The sequence below is a fragment of the Delphinus delphis genome, chromosome 5 (assembly GCF_949987515.2).
Source record: "Delphinus delphis chromosome 5, mDelDel1.2, whole genome shotgun sequence".
In the NCBI taxonomy this organism is placed as follows: Eukaryota; Metazoa; Chordata; class Mammalia; order Artiodactyla; family Delphinidae; genus Delphinus; species Delphinus delphis.
In genome coordinates this window covers 68,999,284-69,026,984 of record NC_082687.1, presented here as the reverse complement: position 1 = coordinate 69,026,984, position 27,701 = coordinate 68,999,284, and the positions used below count along the sequence as shown (strand labels likewise).

The following is a 27,701-nucleotide window of genomic DNA, read 5'->3' as shown; positions in this document are numbered from 1 at the left end:
CTGGCTATTTTATCTTCAAAAAAAGATCCCTTTTCTTTTTTGATAACTTGGAGGAAAACTTTGGGGACATGTTTTTTTTAATTTTTAAGAGACAGAGACAACATTGTCTTGAAAGAAACTTATTTAGTTGTTTAGAAAATGTTTCCTGTTTGTCTTTACCTTCTTTTAGTTCATCAGTGTAAAACTAAAGATTACCAGTTTCAATTACAATATGCCATTTTTTATTCCACTAGTTCAGAAAGTCTTGGAACCAAGGTAGCATTTAGTTTTCTTATAGAAGCTTTGCTTCGTCAATTGCTCTTTTCTTCCTCATCTTGATATTATAGTCATAGAGAAAGTGCACATTTATTCAATTCAAACTTTTAAGGCAGAATATGACTCTCTGGGTACATTACAAAATAAAATAATTCAAACTTCAGGGCTTTAAAAAATATTCAGTTAACAGTATTACACCACCAACAACAACAAAAATCAGCATTTTAGTACCTAAAATAGTGCCCGAATATCTGAATATCAAAAAGTAGAAATGTAATCAATCACTAAAGGGATGTGGATGGTCTTCAGGATGGCTGGTGCCTGGGGACCAAGCACCTTCACGACTCTCCATCTCTCATCTCCACTTCCTTCAGTGGGAGGGAGGAGGACGAGGTGGGAGGTGGCTTTAATGACCTCCAAGTGACTTTTCCACAAGCTAGAGGACAGGCTGTCTGCAGCTCTAAACTCAAATTCTTCATCTTTGTGACCAAAAAGGAAAAACGTCTTCTCTCCCCAGTCCACTTAAAACAAATCTTATTGAAAAACTTTAAGTATCACAAAACCAGTCACTGTAGCCCAGGAGTGAGGTCCTTTGATTAGTCCAGCTTGGGTGAGGTATTACCTACCCCTCTACCAATCACTGAGGCCAAGAAAAGTGGGTCATGTACAAAGATGGCATCCCCCTTTGGGATCCCAAGGATAGAATGGGAAGTGAAGCAAGTCCCAAAATGAAGGGATGCAGGTCCCAAAGGAAAAGGAGGGAGACAGAGAGGCAACACAATAAATGTCTGCTACAAGTGACTTTACTTGAAATTTTTTAGTTCAAAAGATTACTATGCCTCAGAGTCAAGATCTACATGTTCTTTTGTTACTTCTGGAAGATGTAGGAAGAGTACAAGATTGGGTAGATATTAGACTTATGTTCATGAATGACACAATGGGTTAATCAGTGAGTGTTCAGTGAACTCAGTTTACTCATTGCCAAAGGAATATCACCTTGGCAGAATTTAAACAAATGACACAGTCAGATGGGCAAGGGTTAAAACTGATGATTAATAAGGTTAATAAGCTGGAATGGAAATGGAGACAACACACTGGTGTTATATCAGACGGAGTCCCTCCCTAAAGGAGTTTCAGTGAGAGGAACAAATTCCAAACATGTGAAAAAATAATTTCTGATACCAATAAATGCTTTGAAGAAGACAGAGTAAGCAAATAGAGAGTACCTTGGTGAGTGCGGAAGCTGCTCCAACTAGGGTTGTCAAGGAAGACCTTTGTAAATAGTTGACATACAAGCTTACAGACACGAATGATGAGATGGAGGTGATCCTGTTAAGGTCTAGAGATCAGCCTTCCAAACAAGAGGAACTGTGAAGCCAAAGCTCCCGAGATGCGAATGAGTTTGCAGCATTGGAATACCAGCAATAAGGTCAACGTGTGTAACATTTAGCGGACAAGTGGAGAGTGCTAGGAGATGGGGTCAGAGAGTGAGGCAGGGGCCGGATTATGCTTTACAGGCCAGAGTAAGAAATTGGATTTTGATTCCAAACTGTAAAAATAAAATGAAAAGACCAGTGGAGTTGGCATTTAGATAATATCATTACTATCAGTCCTGTCTTGGGGGTAAAAAGCAAGCCAAATTGCAGTAGGTTTCAAAGAAAACATGAAGAAGTTAAGTCATCACCAGGAGTCTCTGGTGTAGTTCCGAAAGGGGGATGCTGCCATATAAGGACTTCTAACAGAAATAACACAGGTCTTTCTGGTTAATTTCTGGTGGATTCTCAAGTTGTAAATCATGCTCTTACTTACCTAGGACCCATTCATATTCCTGCCAATGGCAATGAACTATGATGACCAGAGAATCTGATGCCCCCAAAGACTTCACAGAGATTGATTCTTCCCCATTCCAAGACCTTCTTGCTCACAATTAGCCCTGATATTTTTGGTGGAAAGGTGTGTTTTGACAATTCTGGAGAACTCATGGCAACCATCTTTGATTTTATAAATCCTGATGTGAATCTATTTTTTAATGGTGAACATTTTTATCACAAAATGGAAGGGAAGAGAGTAAAAAAAATGTGCTTAATCCAGGATCTAGCATAGTTTTATTCCAGTTAATAACGGTGAATTTCCCTACACCACTGAGAAGTTTCCATTTACTTTCATAAGTTATTCATTAACCCAACTGACACAGTTTGAGATTCAGTTTGCTAACAAATAATCCGAATTCTTCGCAGAGCTTGCTGATAGTGATCATGTGGAAATGCTCTTAGGACAACTGGTAGACTCACCTTCCTCTTGCTTATGAAAGCCTCATACCTAGTGGTCTCATGGAAGACCTTAAAAAATATTTCCTCTTCCTTTAGGATGTAGCACTTTTTCAGGAAAATTCTTCTTCTTCCTTACCTCCGAACAGCATGTACCAGAGAATTCTACACTCACACATTGGACTTTATGATTTTCTTCTCATCCAGGCACTCATTTAACTAGCAGCTTCTTGGGAATGTGTTAAGAAATTAATTTCTCATGCCCAAACCACATGTCTGCCAGAGAAGCTACGAAGCTGCATGTGAAAGAAAACAACACTTCGTGGATTTGCCTCAGCTGACGTCTACTTAGAATAAGACAAGCATGTACTTATTACTATATGTCTTTTCAAAAAGTGAAAAACAGGGCTTCCCTGGTGGCACAGTGCTTGAGAGTCTGCCTGCCGATGCAGGGGACACGGGTTTGTGCCCCGGTCCGGGAAGATCCCACATGCCACGGAGCGGCTGGGCCCGTGAGCCATGGCCACTGAGCCTGCGCGTCCGGAGCCTGTGCTCCGCAACGGGAGAGGCCACAACAGTGCGAGGCCCGCGTACCGCAAAAAAAAAAAAAGTGAAAAACACTTAGATCCTGGTCGTGCATGATGAATTTCCACCACCACCACCTCCTCACTGCTATCCACTTAAAAATCCTACAATAAGATCACAAGGTGATGTTAAGATCTACCACAAAACACCTACATAAAGCAATACTAAATGGGGTTTACATTTAAGAAGCTGGTTGGCCACATCAGTCATGGCATTTTTACTGAAGAACTGGGTGCCATAGGGGATCTACTCCTAGTACCCAAGAGATCTCTTCCACTTGCTCGGACTTACATCCTAGCTCTGTATTTTTCTGCAAGTAGCAAAGTTCCTTGGCCTCTCTAATCCTCAGTTTCCTCGTACATAAAATAGAAATAACAATACTACTTGTCTTATAGGATTACAATGTGGATAAACTGAGATAATACTTATCAAGTACTCAGAACAGCCTGGCACATAATTAAGGTTGGCCATTATTATTTTTTTATTATTATTTTTTTTTGCAGTACGCGGGCCTCTCACTGCTGTGGCCTCTCCCGTTGCGGAGCACAGGCTCCGGACGCGCAGGCTCAGCGGCCACGGCTCACGGGCCCAGCCGCTCCACGGCATGTGGGATCTTCCCGGACCGGGGCACGAACCCGCGTCCCCTGCATCGGCAGGCGGACTCTCAACCACTGCGCCACCAGGGAAGCCCAAGGTTGGCCATTATTATTCTCTGTAACCTATTCTGGGAAATAAATGAAGAATCAAAAAATATATACAAATGATATACAGCTGTAGAATTAAGAGGGATATCGTGTAGTACTGATTTTTAAGTACCACAGGAAATTCAGGGGCAAAAGAGGTCAAGGAGATGAGAAAGTCTTCGCAGAAGTCATGAGCCTTGAGTGAGGCCCTGAAGAATTTGGATAGGGAATGTAAAAACAATGCATCTATGGACACAGAGGCAGAAGCAGGAAGGAATGTGTCTACAGAGCACAGATAAAAGACCAGACAGTACAGAAAGAGCAGAGGAGCACGTACAAGGATATGAAGTTGAAGAAAGACGAGCTAGTTTACAGCACGTCTGCCAGTTGGGAAACTTATTTGGTTAAAAAAAATGTCAAATGAAAAAAGACCTTTGACAGAAAATGATTTATTTCTGCCTTAGTCCTTTCAGGCCTCTATAACAAATTGCCATAGACTGGGTGGCTTATAAACAACAGGGATTTATCTCCCATAGTTCCAGAGGCTGGAAGTCCAAGGTCAAGGTAATAGTAGATTTGGTGTCTGGTGAAGGCCCATTTCCTCAGTCACAGACAGCCATCTTCTTGCTATGTCATCACATGATGAAAGGTGAGAGGAAACTGTGCAGTCTCTTGTATAAGTTACTAATCCCATTCTTGAGGGCTCCATTCTCACGTCCCAATCACCTCTTAAAGGCCCCGCTGCTTAATACCTTCACACTGGGGGTTAGGATTTCACATATGAATTTGGGGGGGACATGAACACTCAGTCTATAGCAATCGAACATGATGTTTGTATTACAGCCGGTAGGGCTCTATTAGAAATTCAGTCATGGGATAGTGAGAGCTTTTAGGGAAATGGAGGGACCAAAGATCTCCTAACCCTATTTCCTTCACCAGTCACTGCTCATCCTTCTTTGCTTCTCTTTTTGGCAAAATTTCCCCAAAGAGTTCTACACTTACTGTCTTTTCTCTCTTCCTACTATCTCTTAGGTGTTTGCCCCCTCACTCTACTGAAACTGCTCACATCAATGACATGCACGTTGCTGAAACCAATAGTCATTTTCAGTCCTCATTTTACTTCTCAGCAGCATTTGATAGAACTGAACTGACCCTCACTTCTTCCTTTATATGCTTTCTTCAATTGTCTTTCAGGATACCACATACTCCTACTGCACTAGTTGTTCTTTTTCATCTCCTTTGGCTTGCTGCTTCTCTTCTCTGATCCCGTTAATGTTAGGGCTCAGTCCTTGATCTCCTTATCTTCTCTCTCTCTATTCCCTCTCTTCGTCACCCAGATCAAAAAATGAACAATATCATTTTTGAATACAATGAACGCAGACCATCAAAAATATGAACAAGAACAAGTGTTGGTGAGGAGATGGAGAAACTGGAACTCTCATGCATTGCTGGTAGAGTATAAAGTGGTGTGGCCTCTTTGGAAAACACTTTGGCAGTCATTCAAAAAGTTAAACATAGAGTTACCACTTGACCCAGTAATTCTAGTCTTAAGTATACACCCAAGAGAAATGAAAACATATGTTCACACAAAAACTTGTACATGAATGTTCATAGCAGCATTATGCATAAGAGCTCAAAAGTGGAAACAACCAAAATGGCCATCAAATGATGAATGGATAATCAAAATGTGGCTCTATCTACCCAAGAGAATATTATTCAGCCGTAAACAGGAATGGCGTACTGATACATAGTACAACATGGATGAAACTTAAAAACATTTTACTAAGTGAAAGAAGTCAGACAAAAAATAGTTTGCATGATTCTATATGTGAAATGTGCACAATAGGCAAATCTATAGAGACAGAAAGTCAATTAGTACATTTTAAGGGCTGAAGGGAAGGAGGAATGGAGAGTGACTGCTAATGAGCATGGGGTTTCTTTTTTGAGTGATGAAAATGTTCTGGAATTAGACAGTGATGATGATTACAACTATTTTGTGACCATACTAAAAACAACTGAATTGTACACTTTTAAACAGTGAATTTTATGGTATCTGAATTATATCTTAATTTTTAATAAAACAACTACAAGGTTCTGAACTTCCTTTCCATGGTTTACACGTACAGGACCAGCAATCTGGGCTAGACTGACTACTACAGAGGACTGAATCTGTCTCCGAGCATCATGGAAGTCAATCAATAAGGAAACCGTCCTGGATTAAATAGTTCTTACATGACAAATGAAATGTGAAGTTAGAAACTTTGTCCTGGGAGTACATGTTAGGAAAAATTACAATGTAAATCCTTATATCAGGGACTATTAGGTAATATAATAGATACCACCATCTTTGCGGTTTTGCCCAAGACACAGAAACATTCTTTGGAAGGATGTTTCTTCTGTTGACAAACTCTAAAAGATTAGGGCATAAAATAAAATTGCAACTAACTCTACAAAGGAAGTTTTGCCAAAATAGTACAGCCTATTTCCAGATGATCTAACTTTTATAGCTTAGGAGGCCAAGAGACACAGAGAATCACATTCCCTTAGACCAACTTCCTCAGATACCAGATGTCTCAACTGAACATTTGGCAAGTATTAGAGGGCAGTCTAAATTCTGATTTGTACTGTTGATTAAATAAATGCCCATATGTTTCTGATACTGGACACGCAGGTAGCAAAGTCAATATACTGTCATGAGAATTTAGGGGCTTGATTTATACCCTTGTCTAATCAAATAGTCATCATATTTCCAGCCGGGGTGAACTCTAGAGATACCTGCAGATGGGGGTAAAATGTTTTCAGATTCAGAAAAGAACTCTGAATCCTCTCATTTGGACAAGCACTTAGTTGATAGCCTAGCGTTTCTGCTGTTAGACATGGAAAGCATGATTTAGGTCGGAAAAACTCTAAGTGCAGGTGTTTTTAATCAACTGCTTCTATCGTGAAAGCATCTCAGTAGAATCCCTGCAAAAACATATAATTTGGTGTAGATCTTCATTTTAAACAAACTAGCTACAAAATATACCCCCTGAAGTAGCTGAGTGATCTATTTGGAGTTAAGGTATGTTCGTTTTGGATACTATGTGACAGTGCTTTTCTCTTAAATGTTTACTGAATGATTTAATGAATTTATATTATAGTATCAAGATAGTATGTCTTCCCCACCACATGATAAGCTCTTTGATGATGTTATTCACCTGTGCATCCTCCACACAGCGCCTACTCCTGTATAAGACCCACAAGCTGATGCTCAAAAAAACAAGGAGGAAGATACTGAATAGAATTAGTTGGGGTTGTTTTTAAAACTTCAAGTTTTGGATGCAGAGTATGTTTGACAGTATCAAGGCAGGCCCATGGAGTGGACACTCCACTCCAGAAGCTAAAAGAGGACAACTCATGCCTCTCCCCTCCCTCTGGCAGCTGGAGTGTAGGTCAATGTCTAGCCATGGCCAAAGAGACACTCCTATTAGGGACTTCGAATGTGGAAGAAATGACTCAAAGGTGCAGGGTTACTTAGAGTTAATTTGAAGCACCAGCGGCAGAACTGTGAGTCTGCAGCACAGCAACTGGTCTCCAGGGACAGTGGTGACAGCAGCTTCCTAAGCATCCCATTGCCACAGCAGGAATTTGGCCTCGTCTTGCCCATTTTCTGTGTTCCTGCCCTAGCCTGGTTCTCCAGATCTCTGTCAATTCACGAGCCACCCACGTAAACTGAAGAGTAAACGTGCAGGCAAGCCAGAAATACAAAAACACTAAGGTTACCTTTTGTTCTCATTTACTTTGAAGGTGAATCACTTCTTACCCATTAACTCAGTCAAATAACAGTTATGGTTTTCCAACCATACTGCTCTCTCAAATTTTCCTAGCCCTCCTATGAAATAAAGTTATCTTTAAAAAATCTACATCTATCTTAGATTTTAAATACCTAAGATATTGCAATGACATTTTCCCACTATGTTAAGGAAATGGAGCAAAGAGATTTTTTTCAAAATCCAATATGCACACAGTAGCCAAAGGTAGAGACCACTAAAATGGAGGAATTCATCAATGGATGAACAGATTTAAAAATATGGTGTATCCACACAATGGAATATTATTCAGCCATAAGCAGAAATAAAGTACTGATACACGGATGCATGAAAACATTATACTTAGTGAACTAAATCAGAAAATGGTGATGGTCGCACAACATTATGAATATACTAAATGCCACTGAATTGTACACTTGAAAATGGTTAAAATGGTGAGTTTTATGTCGTGCATTTTACCACAATAAAGAATTTAAGTCCGATATTCAAAAAAGTAGAAGAAATATAAAGTAGAATATTTTAAACATGATCCATTCCATTTTCAACAGAACAAGGTGGCTTTTCTCAAAAGAATTTTCTGGTTATAAAATCTTTGTAGTTCCGACGCTCCTTCAGAACTCTCAGTGAAGTTATCTGTCATTACATAATCAAGTTTTCTTATTAAGAAATAACCTTGTTGGGAATGTAAATTGATACAGCCACTATGGAGAACAGTATGGAGGTTCCTTAAAAAACTAAAAATAGAACTACCATATGACCCAGCAATCCCACTACTGGGCATATACCCTGAGAAAACCATAATTCAAAAAGAGTCATGTACCACAATGTTCATTGCAGCTCTATTTACAATAGCCAGGACATGGAAGCAACCTAAGTGTCCATCGACAGATGAATGGATAAAGAAGATGTGGCACATATATACAATGGAATATTACTCAGCCATAAAAAGAAACGAAATTGAGTTATTTGTAGTGAGGTGGATGGACCTAGAGTCTGTCATACAGATTGAAGTAAGTCAGAAAGAGAAAAACAAATACCATATACTAACATATATATATGGAATCTAAAAAAAAAAAATGGTTCTGAAGAACCTAGGGGCAGGACAGGAATAAAGATGCAGACGTAGAGAATGGACTTGAGGAGGGGGACACAGGGAGGGGGAAGGGTAAGCTGGGACGAAGTGAGAGAGTGGCATGGACACATATACACTACCAAATGTAAAATAGATAGCTAGTGGGAAGCAGCCACATAGCACAGGGAGATCAGCTTGGTGCTTTGTGACCACCTAGAGGGGTGAGATAGGGAGGGTGGGAGGGAGACGCAAGAGGGAGGAGATATGGGGACGTATGTATATGTATAGCTGATCCACTTTGTTATAAAGCAGAAACTAACACACCATTGTAAAGCAATTATAGTCCAATAAAGATGTTAAAAATATATAATAAATAAAAAGAAATAGAGTGAGATGCAAAAAAAAGAAAAAGAAATAACCTTGTGTCTGGTGAGAGGAAAGCAAAGCTCCTTCAAAAAGCTTTTAATCTATCTCTGATCACAGTCATATCCCCTTTCATTTAAACACAATAAGGAAGTGGTGAAAATAAAGTATAATTTAATTGATCTTGGCAAATATAATTTTTCCACTCTGGCAAAGTTTAAAACTCCCTTATTATGTCATCAGTTACTCAATTTTCCAAAGATGTGGGACTTTACATGGGAAAAATGGGCTAAAGATGCTGGTATTTACGTAATTCTTCAAACTGGGATAGCAAAAATGGGCTACCAGTTGCTCTCCCATAATTGGATGGCTCATTACTGTAAAATTATTTCAAGTTTGCTCTGTGGAATCCTGGGAAGCGACATTTACTCAATTTTTTATTCTAGAATTTTATAAATCCTTTTTCTTTTATTTCCATCATTCCTATATTTCCCCCAAATCTCACATCCATCATTGGTAAAAGAAAAAAATATATGTGTGTGTTTATATGTTTATATGTATAAACACACTCACATATATATTCTAAGACCTTTCAATTATTGTTTTCCAACCCCAATAGAACTAGAAAAGAAACGCTGCGCCAAGCATCCAACTTTAAAAGTATTGATTTCAGTGTGTTTGTATCAAAGCCAGAGTGAGTGGCTTTTCATTCTAAGAAGCAAAAATGGTGAACTCTTTCCTAATTTACATTTCCTACATTACACAGGGTAAATTGAAATACCAGCAACTTCAAGTTCTATTTCTCAACTTATTAAAAAGATTTGTGTTGCTTAAAAAGGAATATTCAATAACCTCTTGGGGGCGGGGATTGCAAGATTTTCCCATCCAGTTTCCTCAGAGGAAACCATCTTAATGCTTTTTTAAGTAATAAAAGCATTTCATTTCACAAGTCCTTAAAATACAATGACTTCATTTACTTTTAGAGGCTTTATCAAAGTAGGTTTTCAGAAACCCGCACTCTTGAGAGCAGGTGCCTGTAATTAAATACAGTTCTCTCACCTGATCCATTTCCCATGCTTTGGAGGGCTAGGTTTGAGAGCACTAACTCACTCTGCATTCATAAGGAAGATATTATTGCCAAGTTCCGTGAAGCCCTCTGAGAAATTCTTCAGGGCTACAAACTACTGACCTTACCCTAAACCCATCTGCTTGCAGGCCAGCTGACTCAACGTCTCCTGCCAGCCATCCGCACACACGTGGTGTTCCATGGCAGATCTGTGAGCAGTCAGGAATGACGAGGAGTTCACATTTGCAGAGAGGGTCACTGAGGGGAAAAAGGGGGGGAAACCCTAATTTAAAACATTTCTTCTCATGACACCGAATGATAACATGCTTTTGCTTTACTTGCAGACATTCATTTTTATTTCTTTTAGCTAAGAACCATTTGGTGAGTTCTTACCCTGTGCCAATCACTGATTGCCGTGTGGCGGGGGATGGAAAAATGAATTAGATGTGTTCTCTGCCCTCCAAGAACTAGAGGCTCTGGTGAAAGAGACAGGCAGTTCTTAACTTTTCATTATGAGTTACAAGACGGCCACAGGCAGGTCCCATTCCCATGAGTTTACCCAAGGACTTGCATAATTAGAAGGAGCCAGTTGTAACTTCATTCAAATCATTTCCTTTCAAGAAAGCTTGTGAGAATGCAAGTGTGTGAGAGTGATGTGTTAATTTCGGATTAATTTGGCATATGCACTAATTCCTCTTTTATCAAAGAGCATCCTCTGTACTTCATACACCATAGATTGTTCGTGGAAACACTGCACAATTAATGACAATATACATCATAACCGTGATTTGGCCAGATGATGCGAAGGACTGAAATAAGGGCCAAGGGAATGGAAACAGGGATGAGTGTGGGACGATAGAATGAACCAAACTCAAGATGATAAACTGCAACATTGGGATACTGGTGAGAGATGCCTTTAAGTCCTGTCCATGTAAGGGAGTAGATAGAAGTCTCATCTGGATCTGGAGCGAGAGTCCAGGGAAGATGGAAGACCACTTCAGTATCCTCTTCCAGGAGGTGTCAATGATACAAGAATGACTGACTATTGATAATTTATTATGGGTGATAATAAAGCGTTTTTAAAAAATTATATTCAAATGAAAAGTTATATCGTCAAAACAATTTGAACCCAAATATTTTTACAAATAAGATAGACATTTCAAACAGAGAAGTAACTTGTGAGGAAGTGTTCTGTGAGTTGGAAATAACATGTACAAATCACCACTGGCAGCTTTTATAATAGTAAACCAGAATAGATGAACTTCGTAAGATCTGTGAAACCAGTTAGGATTCATTTAGCTTAAATGGCTGCCAGGCATTAGAGCATAGAGCAGATGGCAGAAACAAGCAGCTCACCACAGTCCCATTCGTCGGAACTGTCTATGCAGTCGGCTTCCCCGTCACACCACCGGTCACGTGACACACACTCGTGGTTTGCACATTCTAGCTCATCATCTTGGCAAAATGCTGGCAAGGGAACAAGAAGTGAGGAGACAAACATTTTAGGAATGAATGTGATTATCACTAACAGGCACATCATGGTTTGCCAGCAGGAGCATCTGAGGAAGACAAGATGTGGTCACCCACGCCTCCAAACAGGTGTCAAGACCAAAGAGCAGAACTGATAAAATCTCCTTTCTGAGAGGTCCATCCATACAAACAGCAAGCATTTAAACAGAACTACTGTCTCCAAGTGATGAGATTCTCTAGTTGTAACTACAGGATTGAAGAAGTGGTACCCAGAGCAGCAGAAATACCAAAGATTAGAACATAGGGCTAAAATCTGAAGTGGCGGGAACAGAGCACTGGGCATGAGCGGACTGAAGTCACCCTAGGATGAAAACCAGCTCTGTCCACATTTATGGGTAATTTTATTTTTTTTAATCTCTAGTATTAAATGACTCTCAGAGTCACACACTAACTCTCTCTTGGGTTTTTAAAAACTATGGCAAAACTCCTTGATTGCCTACCTAGTATCTATTACTTTTCTTCCTCCCTTTTAAAAAATGTATTTATTTTTTATTGGGGTATAGCTGCTTCACAATATTGTGTAAGTTTCTGCTGTACAACGGAGTGAATCAGCTATATGTATACATATATCCCCTTCCTCTTGGACCTCCCTCCCATGCCCACCCCCATCCAGGTCACCACAGAGCACCGAGCTGATCTCCCTGTGCTCTACAGCGGGTTCCCGCTAGCTATCTATTTTACACATGGTAGTGTATCTATGTCAATCCCAACCTCCCAATTCATCCCACCCCACTTCCCCAACCCCTGTGTCCTCCTTTTTTAAGGGAACATGAATTTGTTCAGGCCCGCACACCAGCCCCTGCTCCATGGCAAGATCCTGATTCGTTTAAGCAAGACATGGCATTTTTCTGACTACAATTTTTTTTCTCTGAGTACAGTTATTCGTCTAGGAGTAAAGATGGGATCCGAGATCAGGGTCTTGGCCTGTGGTTTTGTAGGCTGTACTTTCCAAGGAAGTTCCTGCCCAAACCCTGCTGTCCAGGCCACGTGTCCTAGCCTGAAGAAACAGCATCTTTTTCTAATTGGTTCTCCCTAAAGATGCTTCTTTTTGCAGTTCAGCTGTTTAGGTGGTGTTTTTTGGAATCCACACAACAATAGCTGACTGCTAGCTGGGACCCAGCTCAAAGTTGGCCAATCTGAGTGAAGCCCTAAGTGATATTCCAGAGATGAGGGTGAGGTTCTCTCTCCTTCCTAGTGGCTATGACCAGGGAAGCATGGCACCCCAGGTGCTCTTGGCAGCCATCTTTGGACTCTGGTAGGAGGCAGCTAGAGGTCAGGCAAACGTAAAGAATCCCAGAAGAGGTGCTGAGCTCCTGTATCTGGCCCTACACTTGATTTTTTATATGATAATATAAGGCATATGCAAAACACAGGATAATAAAAGAATAATAATAAAGAATAAATAAAGAATAAAGAATAAAAAAGAAAATAATAATTCTTCATTGCTTAAGTCTGTTTGAGTTGGGCTTTCTGTTACTAGTAGGTAATGCATCTTAGGAGATTTTTTTTCTGATTCTAAAACTACTGGCCATTCATTCAGAATATGTAGAAAAGACAGAAAAGCACAAAAACTTAATAATTCCACCATTCAGGGATTACAACTGTAAACTTTTTATTATGCCCTTCTGATCTTTTTCTGTGTGGTTATATGTACTTTCAAAACTCAGCACAACAGTACACATAATTCTTTATGCTTTGTTTTATTCATCTAATGATATGTAATGAACCCACGAGAAATTATCCTTTTAATTTAATTTTTAATGTTTGCATATTATTTCATTTTATGGTTGTATTTTATGTTCCCCCTCTTTTTGGATATTTGGGGTGGTTTAATTTTTCCATGTTATAAATCATGCTAGACTAATATCATTATGCATATATTTTACACGTTTGATTGTATTCTTGGCATGTATTTTTACAAGTGGAGTTTTAATCAAAAGGTCTGAAAATACAAAAAGCTTTTGATACTATTTCCAAATTTCTCACTTACATTCAAAATGAGAGGTAATTAGTGTTTAAAATAAAACGGCACATTCACAAATTCACAGTAAGCACTTACAGCAATTTTTTTCATCCATGTTATCAGGGCAGTCTGGGAACCCATCACAGATGACTGTGTGCTTCAAACATTGCTTGTTAGATGGACACTCCCAAAGATCTCTCTCTTTACATCCTGGAGACAGAAGGAAAGGTTATTTGCAATAGATGTGAAGGTGAAAATAACAATGGCTTTGATCAAGCAATGTAAAAAAATTACAATATAAAGGTATGATTTCCTTTTTCTTAACGAGTTTTGACTCCTGTATACCGTGGAAAATGTAATTTTGAAAGCAGAAATGCTTGGTAATCTCCAAACTGCATTATAAATAGTACAGCTCTCCCAGGAGAAGATCAAAAGTGACATATGGGAAATCGGAAAAAAAAAAGAGAAAAAGCAACTGTACTTTAACGTTCATCTTTAGCTGTTCCTTTTGCTTTCTGAGCCAATTTGCCAACACATAAGACTCATCTATAAAATGATGAGTTAACGCTTTTAAGCAAATATGCCAAAACCTAGTGATCTAAATGCATATTATCTTAAAATGTAATTTCAATCAACAAATGGCGAGGCCATCTGTGTGTTTAGCACAAGAGGCTCCTCCCATATGCCAAATATCTGCAAAACTAGCTCAAGAGCCATTACTTCAGTAACGTAGCCAGAAATCTCAGGTTAGAAACTTGATCAGTTAACCTGAGAAAAGAACATAATTTGCCTAAGACCAGGACTATAAGCTTGAACTGTAATTTGCCTGTACAATCACAAGCTCTTACAATGAACTTAATAAATGTCATCTGCTTCACAGGCAGTGCATTTATACGTCCGCTAGAACATGCCAAGTGCCTGATGTGTTCTTGTCACTCCAGTTGGATCCATGACCCTCACCAGGCTGTGAGGGGTGAGAAGGAAGAGACCACAAGTATTCATCTTTGAGGATCCTGAACCCCCCTGCCTGGAACAGCAGCTAGCCCTCAGCAGGACCTCGATACACGTGAATCTTAAATGGAACTTCATTTCACGTAAGGAACGAAAAGTCTCTCATTCCCAGGGAAAGGTAATTTAGTGTAAGGTGAATGAAATGCCAAGCAGTGATGAAATAAGGGGTTTCTTTTTTTTTTTTTTTTTTTTTTTTTTGCGGTACGCGGGCCTCTCACTGCTGTGGTCTCTCCCGTTGCGGAGCACAGGCTCTGGACGCGCCGGCTCAGCGGCCATGGCTCACGGGCCCAGCCGCTCCGCGGCATGTGGGATCTTCCCGGACCGGGGCACGAACCCGTGTCCCCTGCATCGGCAGGCGGACTCTCAACCGCTGCGCCACCAGGGAAGCCCTAAGGGGTTTCTTTAGAGATGCTATTTCTCATCTGATCTGGTACAAATCATCCAGAGAAATGTCATAGATGACTGACTCAGGTTTCTTGGAGTCCCTTATGAGAAAATAATCTGCTTTACAAAAAATTCTCATTGAAAAGTTATCAAAATAAGTCCCCAGAAGAGAAATTTTTACTATGGGATAAAATTAGATTTAAAGTGTTTCACCATTCAAAAATATAGGACAGCAGTAGAGTATGTGACTGCAAAACTGTAGGAAATAAATAGTGAGAGGCCTTCACTAGCTGACCATCTAGAATGGTTTTAGGCCCAGGGACATCCATTCTAGGAACGCATGGGAATATAATCTGGAGTTTTCAGCTAACCAAGAATACATCATCTGGGGCTTCCCTGGTGGCGCAGTGGTTGACAGTCCGCCTGCCGATGCAGGGGACACGGGTTCGTGCCCGGGTCCGGGAAGATCCCACATGCCGCGGAGCGGCTAGGCCCGTGAGCCATGGCCGCTGAGCCTGCGCATCCGGAGCCTGTGCTCCACAGCAGGAGAGGCCACAGCAGTGAGAGGCCCGTGTACCGCAAAAAAAAAAAAAACAAGAATACATCATCTGGAACCAAGAGACATCATCTGGAATGTTCTGGCAAGGAGACTCATCACAAACCACATCACTTGCTAGTAGATGATGAGAGAAAACAGCATGAGTCTTTCTGACTGTTCACAAGGTACATTCCTAAGAGTACAGAGAAGAATGTGGACACTTGGAATGAAATGATAAAAGATCACAAAAGTCGATCTACTGGGACATAAGACCTGTATGCTCACAGATGGTAATAATAAGAGATAACATTTATTATCCACTATAAATCCACCTTCTAGATATTAGTTTTAATTCTTACAATAATACCATCATGTCAGAATTACAATCACCATTTTCTAAGTAAAGAAACTGAGATTTAGAGAAAATAAACAGATTGCTCCAAAACCAGCCTTACAGAGAAAGATCCAGTAGGGAAGCAGGTGCAAGCCTCTAGTTGCTGTCCTCAGTATGCATTAGAGGTAAGAGCAAAGGAAACAACGCTTAGAGTCAGACATCTGGATTTGAACCTTAGCTCCAAATCTCATTAGCTGTATGACCTTGGATAATAAGTTCCTTAATCTCTCTGAACCTCAGTTTCCATATCTCTGAAACAGTAATAAGAACGCCTGCTACAAAGGGTTGCTATAAAGACAAAATGAGTACTCTATAGGCAGTAATTTCCCTTCTGTATCTTCTCTTTTCTAATACAACTTTGCGTGGCCTAATGCCTCCTTTGTGGAGTTATGATGAACATAAATGAAGTAGGATGAAAAGGTCAAGACACGAGGCACATGGAAGATACCATTATGATTTTGTGAAAAAATCATTCTCTCTTTAAAGTGGCATTTTTGGTGTAATTATGCTTTAAAGGTATGCTTTAAAAGGAAAAGGGTATGACTCCATTAAAAATTAAAACTAGGTATGGATAGGATGAGATATTTAATGCAGCTGTAGGTTATGAAACCAAATAATTGTTGATGTCAGTATAACTGCCACCTCCCCCCGTACAGACATAATGGCTACGCCCACTCACAGAGGCCACCGTGTATTGCTAAAGTGACCAACTCATCCCAGTTTGCCTGGGACTTTGCAGGTTTGAGCACTAAACGTCCCTGCTTCCAAGAAACCCCCCTCAGTACTGGGCAAAGCATAATGGTTCGTCAACCCTAAGTGCGCTAAGCGTTCTGCTGGGTTCTTCACGTTCTCTCTCTGTTTCACAAAATCTCTGCGAAGCAGGCTTCCGTCAGAGGCAGATCCCACCTGAACTGGGGCACCTTTTTCTCTATCAAAACAGTTGTCATTATAGGTGAAGAAGGCAAAGCACCTTAAAGCAGATGCTTCTTGAACTCTAAGAAGCTTTCAGTGATGCCAGTACAGAGTAAGTGGGTCCACTCATCAGGGCTGCTAACTCGAGCTACATCAAATAAAGTGTTGTCAGGGTAGAGCTGCTCGTCTTCGGCCAGCAGCTGCCCCAGTGGCTGTGGATGTGACCTCAGAGCAAATCAAGGGAGCTGAGCAGTGAGGTTCAGGCCTGGCAGGTGTGACGGCCCCTCCAGAGCCTGTGACCCTGGGCCATGGAGCCCAGATCTCAAAGAACAGCCGCAGCATCTGTGGTAGTAGCCTGAACAAAGGAGCTGCCTCCCTCCCCGAACTCCGGGCCTAACCGTCAGGGGCAGCAACGACAGCACAAGTCACAGAGCTCCCATCTTTGACCAGAAAGCCCCAGTGGACCTCCCAATTCCTTAGTCACACCCCTTTTCGGGGCATCATCTTCATGTCATCCTCTTCAAGACGTGCTGTCTCAGTACCCTGTGAAGAGGCAGGATGAAGACTTTGAAAGGGCTTTAAATTGCAGGGTGGGAGCCACCCTCAGGGACCGTAATCCTGGAGATGGGGACATCCACCACCAAAACAAGCACTACCTCAAGGACGAGGCTCCACCCGGATGCCCACATTCACTATGGAAATCAGGGACTCTGCCCAGCCTGTGCTTTGGACGTGACATGCCAGTCTGCCCTCCTCTGCCATAAATAAGACCTTGGTCTGTCAGAGCTAATACCAAGCTAGACAGGACTCCTTCCCTCAAGGGAGATCCCTGAGGTGACCTGTAAGGGGACTTGCCTCCTGGATTTCCTAGCACTGTGGCAGGTGGGCTCTTGTTTATTGCCCTCTGAGGACTGAGTAAGGCAAGTTATAAGCATTCCAAGCTGTGCGGGATAAAGCGCGCTTCTCTAAATGCTACAGGTGAGAAAACTGAGGCCCAGAGAAGTTAAGTGACTGGCCAAAAGTCACACAGCCTCTAAGTGCTGAGTCTGGATTTAAATCCAAGTCTAGGTCTACAGAGAGCACTCTACCATTCCAGGCTGCCTGCCCAAGACACCAAATGAGATAGCGAAGAGTTAGCCAAGTAGCAAAATATCTAAAGGGAAGGAGAATGTCTCTTCCTTAGCACGAAGGATTAAATGTGATCAAAGATCAATCCTAAAACTCCTTCTGAAAGTACATTTGTGGGTATGCGACATGAGATGAACACAATGACCCTCACTCTGTCTTCTAGTCACAGAGCAGGAAATCAGTCTCTTCCACAAGCAAAGGGACAAAGAGACTGGCTCTCTGGAGTATTTAAAAGAAAAACACAGTAAAGTCCTTCTCTGTGAGAAATACACAAATACTATTAAGGAGTCCAAACAGGGAAAAAAGTCTTTTGGAAAACTTTAAAATCAAGCTGTAAAACCTATGAATATCAGAGCCAGAGGCTTTAAACACAGCCTAAAGGGGTTTTGACTCCAAGAAGAGGTTCATGTTATAAAGAAAGATTTTACTGCATTTTATCTATCACCCCAGAGGAGATCGAAGGTAGATGATGAAATGGTTTTTAATTATTTGAAGATAAACAGAAAGGTCCTTAACGACACTCCCATTTGTATTGTCTACCTTTCTCTGTATGTTGTATACCCTTTTATGCAGAAGAGTGATCAATTAGTAATTGTGATGTTATATTCATGTAATGAAGGGTTTTATTTCTCCAGTAGATATAAAAAAACTGTTTGAGCTATATTCCCATTTAAGTGACCCACTGAGAAGACTTGCTGCTCCCATCACAGCTCAGGTACCACCTTGTTCCTGCTGGTATAGCTCATCCAATTGTGGACATAGGCCTAGCAAAAGCTAACTTCAGTCTCACAAACTCAGATCTATAGCATGAAGGCAAAGCTCAGAAATATAATCTCATTGTTATTTTCTTTAGCTCGCCTTTCCTTTATGCCCTTCTTGTTCATTTCTCTGCCCAGATCTGCACCTTTTTCTCCATTGATTAGATATCAATGCTTGGTAAATGTCAGATTGAAAATAAGCTTCTTTCATCCAGTTGCTAGATCTACAGCCAGCTTCATCTACATAGTAGATGTTCAATTAATGACAAACTATCACTTTAAGACACGGAAGTGCTTCTGTACTGACGCAGTACTGACTCTGTAAATCACTCCTATCTTTTAGACTTCTCTCCCATGAAGCGATTCTGGAATGATATGTTCATATTTACATAATTCTTCCAAACACTTGCTGAAAACTTTTCTAATAATGACAGTACTTCCGACTGTTGTTTACACTAACAATTATACAATCAGTACAACTTCAACAACAAAAATTTACCACAAGAGCAGGAGACACTTCAGAACAACATTACTCCCAGCCCAGCTGGATGGCTCCTGCAAAGAAGGGAAGCGAGAAGAAGAAGGGCTGGCCCGCCATCAATGAGGTGGTGACCAGAGAAAACACTGTCAACATTCACAAGTGAATCCATGCAGTGGGTTTCAAGACGCGCACCCCTAGGGCATTCAAAGAAATCCGGATATTTGCCATGAAGGAGATGAGATTTCCAGATGTATGCATTGACACCAGGCTCAACAGATCTGTCTGGGCCAACGGAATAAGGAATGTCCCATACCATATCCATGTGCAGTTGCCCGGAAAACATAATGAAGATGAAGATTCACCAAACAAGCTCTATACGTTGGTTACCTATCCACCTCTCGCCACTTTCAAAACTCTGCAGACGTTAATGTGGATAAGAACTAACTGTAGATTGTCCAATAAGGTTATAGAACTGCCAAAAACAAACACTACTTACTGCTAAATGTTTAACGCATGTATTTTAAAAGTGTATTTACAAATGGTGTGCTTTGACCTCCATGTTTTCCTGCTGCAGAAGTGTCAGAGAAACAGCGTAAATTTCCAACACATCAATTATTTTATAATTAAATTAAAGAAGTACTGTTTTGAGGGGAAAACCCAATAATGTTGTTAAAATTTTGGAGGAGCTACAGATGTGTGAAAGTGAATAGTTAATAGTCATAGTATTCAGGAAAGCCCAAGCACTTAAGTGCATTCCACTCCACAATGGACGGAATAAATCAGAAAGACAGGAAGCTTGGAGTGAAACCCAGCTTTGCTGGAGCTGGTGTTTGCATTACCAGATGGTACGCCTATCCACGCCCATGGAAACAGAGGGACAAACTGAGCAAGTAGGCAAAATGGGAATCCGAGGATTTCCCAGTAGTCCTCCATTGGGCCTTCCTCTACTGCGTGACTTCTTCATTTGATTTTAACTGCTGTGTTCTCCCAGAGCATGGGACATGCCCATTCAAATGCGTGCGTGCGGCCCAGTTGCTTTGGAAAACTTAATGAGAATTCTCTCATAGATTAATACTGTTGGGGCAATTAATGTTCCAAATGTATTAAATTATTACTGACTTTTAACTTTCCTTAACCAGAACTCTCAATAACATCGTCAGTCTTTTGAGTGTTTTATAGAGATTAGACAATTTATTCGATAGTTCTCATGAGCCTTTAATTGTGAGATTAAAGTACTGACAAAAACTCATTACTTAACTAGAAACCTGACATTTTAGGATCACTTGTACCCTATAGTGCTTTAAATTTCTTTTTTACAGAATATACTCTAGAACTCAGACCATTTAATCTTCATAAGACTCTTTTTGAGACTAAGTTTTTACATTTCTCAAATATTTATTCCCCTACTGCAAATTTCGGTCTAGCCACCCAAGGAAGTATCATGTAACCTCTTTGGACAATCTAAGATATGGCCTCTCCCGTTGCGGAGCACAGGCTCCGGAATCGCAGACTCAGCGGCCATGGCTCACGGGCCTAGCCGCTCCGCGGCATGTGGGATCCTCCCGGACCGGGGCAGGAACCCATGTCCCCTGCATCGGCAGGCGGACTCTCAACCACTGTGCCACCAGGGAAGCCCCCAATAGATTCTTAATAAATCATTTATATAAGGGATATTCAATGAGTTTTGATTTATTTCTTTACATACAGACCACAAACAAAGCAAACAACAGTAGCTTCTCAAAACACTGTATGTTCCTCCCTAACAAAATTACCATCATTCTGACAGTTCTAATTTTCTAGAAGATGCACTTATCCATATTTATAGTAGCTGATAGGATTTCAGTTGATTGCTTGTGACATTTTGTCTGGACCAGAAGGGCAATGTCTACTATGGAAAACTCATTTTGGGAAGCAAGGCAATATTTCATCCCTCAAAGGCCAAAAGAATAAAATGATTTCAAAAGATGCATTGCCTCATGTGCTTTCAATGGCAAAAAGTGTCAGGTTTTTTAAGCAGAACAAGCTAAATAATCATAACCAAACTATTCTTTGGGGTAGCCCTTCAATCATTTTGCTTTACTCTAAAATATTGCTTAGTAAAGAGCGCTGTCTGTTTTCTATTCCCTGACACACTTTGAGGTTACAAGTACAAAGGTTTGCAGGGAAATAAAATGGGAATTAGCTCCACTTAAATTGCCACTGGCATTTCTGGCCTTTCCATTGGTGATTTTGGAGTTCAAAGGCAGAAATGTCAGGAAGAGTTTTATGCTTTGCTGACAGAGACAAAAATCAGAGAGGGCATGAAGATAAATCCCAATTAAATTTGAATGTTAGAGCCTGCACTCTGTCTTTGTGTGTTTAGATGCCTATTTAAGAATATGGGAATCATAGGCAAGGACACTATTATTCTGACCTTAAAACAGATGACAACTGCTTTAGAATCTCTCAATAAAAATAATCTCTTACATTTGTGAAGAGCTTCTTCTTTTACTAAGAGTTTGCACATATGTCATCAAGGTTATAAACAGAAGTGTAATTTAGGGGCAATCAATGGAATTAACAGGAAAAACACTTATAATTCATGTTTTGCCCTTTGATAATTTAAGAAGTAAATGCCTTAGCATTCAATCCTAGTCACTACTTACAACCGTCAGTAAACAATGGACATTTTTTAACACAATCCCTTTATCCTAACGAGTTATTAGTGTACATTCAAGAAAAGTGCCATCTCACATACGTACCACAGTTTTCTTCATCACTATCATCATCACAGTCAGCCTGGCCATCACATCTTCTGGAAGCCAGAACACACCGTCCTGAGCTGCACTTGAAGTGACTAGGTGAGCATTCTGTTAAAAGCAGTGGGCCACATTACTGTCAACAGACAGAAAACCCAGAACCATCAGCTAATTTATCCATTTACATGTGGGATGTTGTGGAGAAGTTATCACTGGACATAAGGATGGACCTTCACAAAGCTGAAATGGTCAAAGTTTACTTGGCTTTCTTCTGTCTGCCTATCAGCATCTTTTTCCTTCATCCTTGACATCACCTCTTCAGATCAGCTGTTTTGTGTCTCTATGCTTTCCAGCAATGAACTCTCTTTCCGAATGGACAGCCTAACAATTGCTGGAGCCTGAAATGTCCTATGAAGTCAATGCTTCTAACTACCCAGCTGGCTTTCCTTTAATGTGTCACATTGTTTCCCATCCTAATCTTTCCACCTAGTGGGCAGGTCCTTGATTCCATTTCTCTACTTGATTATCCTACATTGCCAAGGTCTCTGAATGCTTTGCACTTGAAGGAACCAGGGCATGATGTTCACCATTACCTACAGGGGCCCTAGTATAAAAGCAGCATCCCTATATAATGGACTCTGTGAGTTAAGTGTGTTTAAAATAAATACCTAGAGTATTAAAGTCATCTCTGCAATTTACTTTTTAAATGAAGACAATGTCTAACAGATGGGCATCAAATTCTTCAGTGTAATCAAGTTTATAGATTCACCACCTATGCAGCCTTTCTACTGGTAACTAAATACAAACAATAACAACAGAGAAACTTCTAAAAGTAGCTGATATATTCATCCATGTTAGATACCCCATTGTAATTAATTTAAAAATTAACCTTCCACATCGTCATCAGGCATTAGACAGGTTTGACTGTCTGAATTTTCCTCTGGAAATTGATTGCAATCTGTGTCTTCTGGCCATTGTAGGCCCACAATCCCAAGAACAGACTCACAGCGTTCTTTGGAATGCTCACACAGAGCTCTAAAAGAGCGAGAAAGACAAAATATTACAAGCGGAAACAGCTACACCTGATGTTAGGCTTCTATGTAGGGTTTTAATTCTGTATGGCTATGGGTTGACGTGTATATGTGGTGTGTGTATGCAGTGTGTGTGCGTACCAATGTATATATATGAATGCACGTATACACACTAGACATTTGGGAAACCAAATTGAGTAATATCGCTACAAGGGGGATACGTTCCAGAAACATACTTTCACCAAAAGAAACTCTATTGCAGAAATGGAAATAGAGATGTTCCCAGAACACGGATTCCCTCCTCCAATTTGCCTTTCCCATTTTCTCTTCTTTCTTTCAGGCAGACACACTCCAGTGTCTTTTGTTTTAAGCAGGGAAGCCCCCAAAATCACTTGGACAGTCTGCCACCAAAGGTCATGGAATCTATACAACACCCTCAGCCTCGGCCCCCTGTGGTGCCCTGGGATGGGAGCCATTTCCTGTGCCAACCTGGCTTGCCTAAGGCATTATTACTTCAGCTTACACCAAACCCATCTGTGTTGAGCTCAAGTCGGTAAAAAATGAAGTTTGTTGGTCTTTGTTAAAGAAAAGACATACTAAGCATTGTACTAGGTGCTTTTATGTGTATTATCTCATTTGTACCAGAATATTTTAAAATTGAGGTATCAGCGTGTCTCAAAGAAGATGGCTTTACTTCCTACGGGGAAAGAAAAAAACAGTTTGCCTCAATATATTACCAAGAAATTAGTTACGGATTTTTTTTTTAAGTAGACATAATGAAAGTAAGTTCCTAGGCAAATTTTTTATTTCCCTTTAAATACATTCTCATTTCTTAAAAGTTTCAAACATTAAACCACTAAGTTAATTTCAACAGGTAAGGAATGGTTAGCAATTGAATGGAGACGTTTCAGAAAAGGCTCTGTCTAGATTTAAGTCTGTCTAGATTTAAGTTAAGATAGAGCATAACTTGATGCTGGTTTAGCCTAGGAATTGGGGGCAAAGACAAAGCCATGGCATTCCCATATTAGGTTTGCAAAAATGGGAAGCTCAACGGTGTTTAATAACTCTCTGTTGGACTGAATAGTTTTGTTGCAGATTAATATAAAAATGTATATAACTCAATTGCTGCTATTTTAAATTAACCAAACGATACCTAATTTAGATGGAAGTCAGGTAGTGCCTGACTCTACCATTTTTTTTCCCTATAAAATGGAAATACAATATGTGGCACTACAACTCCCTGGCACACCTGTTCTTATAATAATCTGTGCAGTGCTCAGCCATAGAGACAGCAGTCCTAAAAGGTTATTTTGAGGATGATAACTACACTAAAGTATTCAGCACATTTTACGAGCTCAAGAATGTTAGATATTTTCCAATTCATAGCTTAACAACTGAATTTTAAGATCAATAACCAAGCTTGGCAAAAGGAATTATGTGTTACCCCATGAGCGTATCAGTATATTATTCTTGCCATAATCCAAAAATTTTTCTTACAAATATCAGAATGTAAAACTCACTTTGATAGCCACTGGAAATGAAAGATGTACGTGTATGTGTAAACCTAAGAAACAAAACTCAAGTGTCTAGAAGTTCAACACTTTATTCAAAATGTTTATTCTAAACATTTATTCAAAATGTTTATTCTAAACACTTATTCAAAAATGTTTATTGAATAGTATTTCAGGATCAGTCTTATCTTAGGCATTTTAGTATGAAACCTAAGTCCTAAAATTATCAATCATATGTGGATATAAGTTTGTTTCAGAGAACACTGCAATAGGGAAATTCTTATACACATATGAAAAGAAAGTCAAATACAAGAATTTGTTAAGTACTATTGAAAGTAATTATTCACTATCATCAAGCTTGCTTAGGAAAAGTAGAATAAGATTTATAACTTGTTAACATAAAACTGGCAGACGTTTTATTAGTGATACTTTAAAAGGCATTTAATAGAAATGTTCAGAATTATGTTTGCACAGCCAACATTAAATTTTACTCTATTTGTATAATTTGTTTAGTTCCCCCAAATCATTTTTAAATTTTGCTTCTTGTCCCAACTCTATAGATGGCCCTACCTTGTCATCCATTTGATATTTGGCATATAATTTACTGTTTTCCCATCTGTCCACTGTATTGATATTCTTGCTTTTTCTTAAAGCTCTGAGTGACTTCTGATCCCAACATATGGTTTCCATAGTTACCACTCACATTTAGGCAGGCACATCTGTGTATTCACCCCTTGATGGAAACCAGCCCTGAGAAAAGCAGCCCTCACCTCTGTGACAGCCACCTTGTAGGTGCACATTCTCTGGCTATGACCCTGAACACACAGCATAGAAGAGGGACCAAACTGCCACAAAGCAGTTACTTGCGCTCCTGTCCTAACATCAGAGCTTTGTTTATTCTGGGCTTACAATCAATGGGCACCACTTTACATTTATGTACATTCATCTGATCTCACAACAACCCAACCCAACCACCACCGCTATCCTGATCTTACAGGTAAAGAAACTGAGGCTGGGAGAGACTGAGGAACCTGTCTCAGGCTACAAGCAGCTACAGAAGAGCCAGGATTTGAATCAGGAGGTGGGCACCAGAGTAATAATCTTAACCCGTAGGGCATCACTCATATCCTAAGTTCAAGCCACACTCTTGAAATACCGTCCTGTATTTCATCTAACCAGGTAAAAAAACAGCAATGTCCATCCCCCGTCCATCCTGTGAGTTTGGTGTGATGACTCCTTCAGCCCACTCTTTGTGTAATGTCTCCTAACTTTTGATGCTATCAGAAGGCAGCATTTAAAATACATCAACACTGCTAGAGAAACAGGCAGACACACCCCTACTGCTGACTCACATTTTAAAAACCGCTTCCTGATCCAACAAAATGAAACACTTGTGATTTCATTTGATTAAAGTCCATGAATTATTATAAAAGGCAGTTCATATCTCTCTTGCTTGGTATTTTACTGATGAATTCTTACTCAGATATTAATTTTAGAATGCCTACTTCTTTACTTTTTAAATAGGTAATTTGTTAAATACAGGACTTGTTGGCAAAGTATGTACTTTGTCTAAACTCAAACGATGTCTTCATTCCCTTGGTTCTCCTTGAGGGAAAGTGAGGATGCCTGGGGGAGACCCCAATGTATTACCTGCAAGGAGGGATACGCTGGCTTGTATTCTTGTCACACTTTGGTACCAAGATGGTGCAAGCAAAGAACATGAGGTATTTGTAACAGTTGGTTTGAACAAGTGCAGGGAAAAGAGAAGACTCCCAGCTGATGGATGCCTCCTTTTGAGTCCTGTGGCCGAGGTAATTTGGATAATTTGTATGGTTGTAGGGCAAATTCATGCAGAGTTCCAACGTAATTGGTTCACACTGACCTAACAAAAAAACACACATACAGATATATATTAAATTTTTAAATTTCACCTGGAAAACAATTTCTTTAAAACTTACAAAATTAAAGTCTAGGGCTTCCCTGGTGGCGCAGTGGTGGAGGGTCCGCCTGCCGATGCAGGGGACACGGGTTCGTGCCCCGGTCCGGGAAGATCCCACATGCCGCGGAGCGGCTGGGCCCGTGAGCCATGACCACTGAACCTGCGTGTCCAGGGCCTGTGCTCCACAACAGGAGGGGCCACAGCAGTGAGAGGCCTGCGTACCGCAAAATAAATAAATAGATAGATAGATATAAATAAATAAATAAATAAATTTTAAAAAGTCTATCGTACCCTCTTTCTTGGAAGCAGCTAAGACTAGATGTAAGTAGTATATGAGATTGCCATCAAAAGGTACATAGTGTGGCCAGAGAAGTGTCTGGACAAACCAAGGTTCACTTCTGTATACGGAGCTGCCAGCACACTGTCCAGAATGCACGTTTTAGAGTCTTTCTCATTTTTTTCCCTCGGCTCCACTTCTCTGATTCCTTTTACTCACTTTGTCTTCTGATTTATCCATTACTTCTAAACTAGTGTATTCCCCGCCACCTTCATAGCCATTTAAAAAAATCAATGAATTTGGCTAAATAGGCAATTAGATGACTTTTTTCTCTACGTTTTATTGTTGATCAGTGTATAAGGCTATATACAATTTCAGGGCAAGAGGAGGCTGAGATCCGTTAGCTATCCATTGCCAATGAGATAACCCCTAACCCTTTAGCTTGGCATCCCAGCCTATTTCACACTCCAAATCACAGCCTAACTTCCCAGCCTCGTCACCCATGACTATCTCGTCAGCAATATTTCCTGGGCGACACAGGACATTTTAAGAATTGCATGCGTCCTTTGTGGGTCCTGTTAGCTTTTATCCCCTTCTTTCCTTCACACACTTGTAATCACTCCTCAAATGCAATCATGGTTCTAGCTGCCAGGTACATAGGGCAACTGCTGATTGGAATCATCCTTCCCCATCCTCCCCTCTAAGCTAATTTCTCCTTGTTCTGCAGCACTCAGCACAAACCCCTCTTCCAGGAAGGCTTTCTGGCCAACCACTCTTCCCCTTCCACTCCTAGTAGGAGTCTCCGCTGAGCTCCAGAGCACCTCCAGGGTGTGCATGTCATGCACTCATTGCCCTCTGCTCTATTCTTTACTTACTTGCCTTCCCCATACGATTTGAGAGTTTTGTGAAATGAGACCTCATCTCTTTTTTTTAATTGAAGTACAGTTGATTTACAATGTTGTGTTAGTTTTTGGTGTACAGCAAAGTGATTCATAAACACACACAC

The 27,701-nt window shown here is 40.3% G+C and overlaps 1 protein-coding gene and 1 pseudogene across 1 annotated transcript in view; one reads left to right on the top strand and one right to left on the bottom strand.

The window, feature by feature from the left end:
- CORIN (corin, serine peptidase) overlaps positions 1 to 27,701 on the bottom strand; it is a 247,920-nt gene that overhangs the window by 47,294 nt on the left and 172,925 nt on the right. Inside the window, exons 11-16 of the mRNA XM_069540711.1 lie at positions 26,130 to 26,361; positions 22,827 to 22,972; positions 21,941 to 22,048; positions 13,690 to 13,803; positions 11,457 to 11,567; positions 10,229 to 10,358 (exon numbers count right to left, since the gene is read on the bottom strand). Coding sequence (XP_069396812.1) covers positions 10,229 to 10,358; positions 11,457 to 11,567; positions 13,690 to 13,803; positions 21,941 to 22,048; positions 22,827 to 22,972; positions 26,130 to 26,361 — 841 coding nt within the window. The remainder of the gene's footprint in view (positions 1 to 10,228; positions 10,359 to 11,456; positions 11,568 to 13,689; positions 13,804 to 21,940; positions 22,049 to 22,826; positions 22,973 to 26,129; positions 26,362 to 27,701) is intronic.
- On the top strand, positions 19,267 to 19,701 carry LOC132425652 (large ribosomal subunit protein eL31-like; annotated as a pseudogene).